At 35.3% G+C, this 3,732-nt stretch overlaps 1 protein-coding gene and 1 long non-coding RNA gene across 2 annotated transcripts; both read right to left on the minus strand.

Annotated features, from left to right (window-relative positions):
• Positions 1-386: 386 nt before the first annotated feature.
• On the minus strand, positions 387-1,410 carry LOC109945353 (uncharacterized). Its single transcript, XR_002268511.1, has 3 exons — positions 1,366-1,410; positions 722-877; positions 387-552 (listed from the first exon to the last, which is right to left on the minus strand). It is a non-coding gene; the product is annotated as an uncharacterized lncRNA (long non-coding RNA).
• A 518-nt stretch (positions 1,411-1,928) lies between these two features.
• On the minus strand, positions 1,929-3,513 carry LOC103651636 (uncharacterized). The gene is made up of 5 exons (XM_020551204.1): positions 3,256-3,513; positions 2,786-3,161; positions 2,455-2,714; positions 2,309-2,381; positions 1,929-2,214 (listed from the first exon to the last, which is right to left on the minus strand). The coding sequence occupies exons 2-5, from the start codon at positions 2,846-2,848 to the stop codon at positions 2,101-2,103; spliced, it is 510 nt and encodes a 169-aa protein (XP_020406793.1). The 5' UTR covers positions 2,849-3,161; positions 3,256-3,513; the 3' UTR covers positions 1,929-2,100.
• Between the last annotated feature and the right edge of the window lie 219 nt (positions 3,514-3,732).

The raw sequence follows: 3,732 nt of genomic DNA on the forward strand, positions 1-3,732 counted from the left end.
CACTTGTGCATTCTGTCCGACATAGACGATGACCATTGAATCAATTAGTAATCTTGAAGCTGCATGCTTGAAAAGCAAACCCATTCTCATATGGTTTCTCACGCCTCCAGTCTTATTTCTCTTGCCTGTCTGTTACAAATAGGATTTCTCGGTGCCAAGCACCTCAGCCTCTTTTGTGCTGATCATTAGATAACTTGTAGCATCTTGAATTATTTTCTATGGCTTCGCACACCCAATATTGGAGTCCAAAGTCTGCTACTGATTTTAAAGGTCCATCAAAGTCCCACTTGTAGTGTCCATAAAATGAAGTCCAAAGTCTGCTACTTATTTTCTAATGCTTCGAACTGAAATTTAAACTGGAAACAGATGCAAAGGCAGTCTAATCAGCATATTTAACTCATACCTGCTTTTTCATCCATTCTGAAACGGTTAAGCCATCTTGAGCTTCAACATAAGGTTGACCACCAACCATTGCTGGCAGAAGTCCGATTGCAAACTTCACCTTCTCCGGCCAAGTAAGCATTTCATTGTTTCTCAATATGGCCCATATCCCTGTTAAAAGCAAAATAGTGAATCATAGTATGGCATCAATTAGCAGAGTTAAGCTCAACAGTAACGATGTAATGTTATTATTGTCACTAATAAAACCCCTAATAATGTCCATATATTAGCAAAAATGAGAGAACCTGTTGCAATAACTCCACTGTTCTGTATAACTTACCATTTATAGGTGCTGGCAAAGTTTCTGGGAAATCAAACCGGCTGAATTCTCCTGGCTTGTTTGGCATGGCGAATATCATAGAGTGTTCTTTCCACTGTAAACGATCCTCAATCCTAAGCTCGCCAAACAGATTCTGTATGTTGGGATAAGCTCCAACTTAAACCAAAAATCCAAAATACATGGTTACATACACATACATAATAAGTGTCATATATGCTAGGAAGGGAATGGTAGCAATCCAGTGATATGTGAACATAAGGACATATTCGACTATGGCATTATGGATATGATGGTCTATCATCAACATGGTTTATGTGAATTGAAACATGTGCTGCTGTATGTTTAAGGTGTCTGCAAACTTTTCAGGCTATTTTGTCACTACTGTAAGTTAACAAAATTTCTTTTCACAATAATGACTTTGCACAGGTATTTAAAGATTGTCCTTGAAAGAAAGTCCTGTGCCATTAGGAAAAATAAAGCCATGATACAAGGAAAGAGTGCCTTAGAAGTTTGTGTGATGGTGTGTCTGAACAGTTTGTTAATATGTGTAGAAACCATCATTTTAACTGTACTTTTTCTAAAAGAAATAATCAAGAACATCAAATATGATGAAGAGAACCTCAAGGACCAGAACTGTAACTTACAAAATATATGAAGCCCAGTCTCGTACCAATCTCCATCTTCATCCTTATTTTTTTCTTTTCTTTGAAAAATATAGCTATTTGTTTCTCTGACCTCTGCATAATCCCAAAGAGAGCGGCGACCATTGCACATCGGTGTCTTGTAGCGTTATCAGACTATTGCTCGTGTCAGTAAGTCGAGCCCAAGTTACCTGCAAGAAAAGGTGAATGCTCTATGACAAGGAGACTGACAGGATGGTTCTTTGAGTGTATTTCTTCCACTTTGGTGGCACCAGTCTGTGGTTTCACCAGTCACCAATTGCCTGCTACCTCGAGTAAGCTAGAAAGATCGCTTTGTGCTCACTACAACCAAGCACCGTTCAGCTTAGCACAAAATAAGAACAGAAGCATAGAAAGGAAATAATTATAAAATCATTTGACTCACGAAGCTAGAAGGTGCGATGAGCCCTATCCCTCCATACCTGTAAGTCACTGTACAATACAATAGTATGGTACTTCGTTTCCAATAAAAATATGGAAACCCATAGGAGTCTTTTAAGCACAATACTACAGTAGGATAAGCTGAAGCTTCTAAAACACCAATGCATCTTTGAAAGTACAGAAATTTGAACTGCCTTCATATTTGCAACATATAACTAAAATATATGTTGGCAAATGTTCCTAACGATACTACGAACCTAAAAGGCAATAAAATTAATTAGGATAATAAGTTGAGTATCATTACAAATAAAATCATATCTATCTGATGTGCCTAATAATTTCTTGTATTTCTTCTGGAATATTGTCTTTGGATTCATTGTCCTTGTACTTCAATAATTCTACTAAGAATTTGGTCCTCAGGTCATTCCCATTCTGCACATTCATTATTACATATCATAGAACACGATTAATAATCTATTATAGAAGAACAATATTGACAAAGTATTAGAACAAATAGGGTACTCACAGTGCAAATGCAGGGTAACCTTATACCATTCCAATCGTGCATAAAGTTGATAACAAGAAAGCCAGATAAATCCCTACAAATTAAAATAATACGTTGTTACATATATGTAGACAAAATTAATAAGTTGTTCGGGTTAAAAAAAATACCAGTTTAATGTTCTTGGAACCCATGTTGGTACTATACGACGCCACATATAAATATCGTCTTTCCATGTAGGATTGACCAATTCCATGGCAGCATTCATATTATTGGCAATATAATGTATATTATGAATATAATGCATGCTAGGATGATCACCCTTAAACCATGATGGTATAGGCATGGAGTCCATTATATAGATGCTTCTAGTGTCCATGTTAAGTACATATAAGGTGAAGTGACCCAAGAAAGAAAAGGGCAATAGAATCTGCAAGTTAAAAAAATAGTTCAAGTAAGAGAAAAAACAAGATTACAAAAATGATGAAGAGTATAGCTTACTTGTTTGCAATCTGAAACATCGTACTCCATGTCAGGCCAACATTCTAATAATTTTGCCAACATGTTGATATCTGGCTTTGCACGAAGGCGAGGGTCTCGACCAAATTTAGTTATGGACTACTTTTTGTTAGTAAAATAATTATATAATGAACACACTTATATGAATAAAGACTAATTACTTGAACTTACACAGAACTGTAGATCCATGTAGTGGTATTTGTCTTCCAACAAGAACAAGGAATCATTGCATGCGATCATCCGAACAGCCATGTTAAAACAATCTGTATCCATCGGCTTATTTACATCCAATATATCTTTAAGTTTTTGAAGACTTAAAGAAATTGGATAAGGTTTAGTGCTCTGAATCCAATGTTTCCTATTAAATGAACAATTGTTTTTATAGTTAAATCAAGTACATATGTGTTGAATATTTACCATGCATATACTATATTAAATGAGAATTAACTTACTTTAAATATTTGTCGTTGTCTATCCCCATGATATATGTGCATAATACAAACATCAGTTCTTGCGTGTTTGTTGATGTTACTTTAGCAGGCAGAACATATGGAGATATATATGGTTCAATCTGATGTGATGTATTTGACGATTTAGATAACTCACATGGAGTATCGATTATTTGAACATCACTTGAACTCTCTCCATCTTCATCCACATTGTGGTCAAGATTTTGATGTCCTTTCTTTGTGTTTAATCCCGAGTCCCATAATATTGCAGGTAGCTTAAACCTAAACATTGTTATATCATCCTGCAAGTATATAAATATAAATTAAAACAAAAGAAACATTGTTCCTATAAATAAATAAATATACGTCCTCTACCTGAGTTACGTTATCAGATAGGGAGGATCCTGTCCAGTATTCCATATAGTTTATCATCCATAGCCCGCAAGATACCCTAATATGAAATTTAACAGATCAGGTGAG

This window comes from Zea mays, chromosome 3, assembly GCF_902167145.1.
Source record: "Zea mays cultivar B73 chromosome 3, Zm-B73-REFERENCE-NAM-5.0, whole genome shotgun sequence".
Taxonomy (NCBI): Eukaryota; Viridiplantae; Streptophyta; class Magnoliopsida; order Poales; family Poaceae; genus Zea; species Zea mays.

Bases quoted from the DNA above. Each gene is read 5' to 3' on its own strand.
- LOC103651636 (XM_020551204.1), bottom strand. From the start codon at position 2,848: ATGTTGGCAAAATTATTAGAATGTTGGCCTGACATGGAGTACGATGTT. The intron at 2,715-2,785 runs GTAAGCTATACT...TTTAACTTGCAG, and splicing joins ATGTTTCAGATTGCAAACAA to ATTCTATTGCCCTTTTCTTT. The intron at 2,215-2,308 runs GTGAGTACCCTA...ATGAATGTGCAG, and splicing joins GGTTACCCTGCATTTGCACT to AATGGGAATGACCTGAGGAC.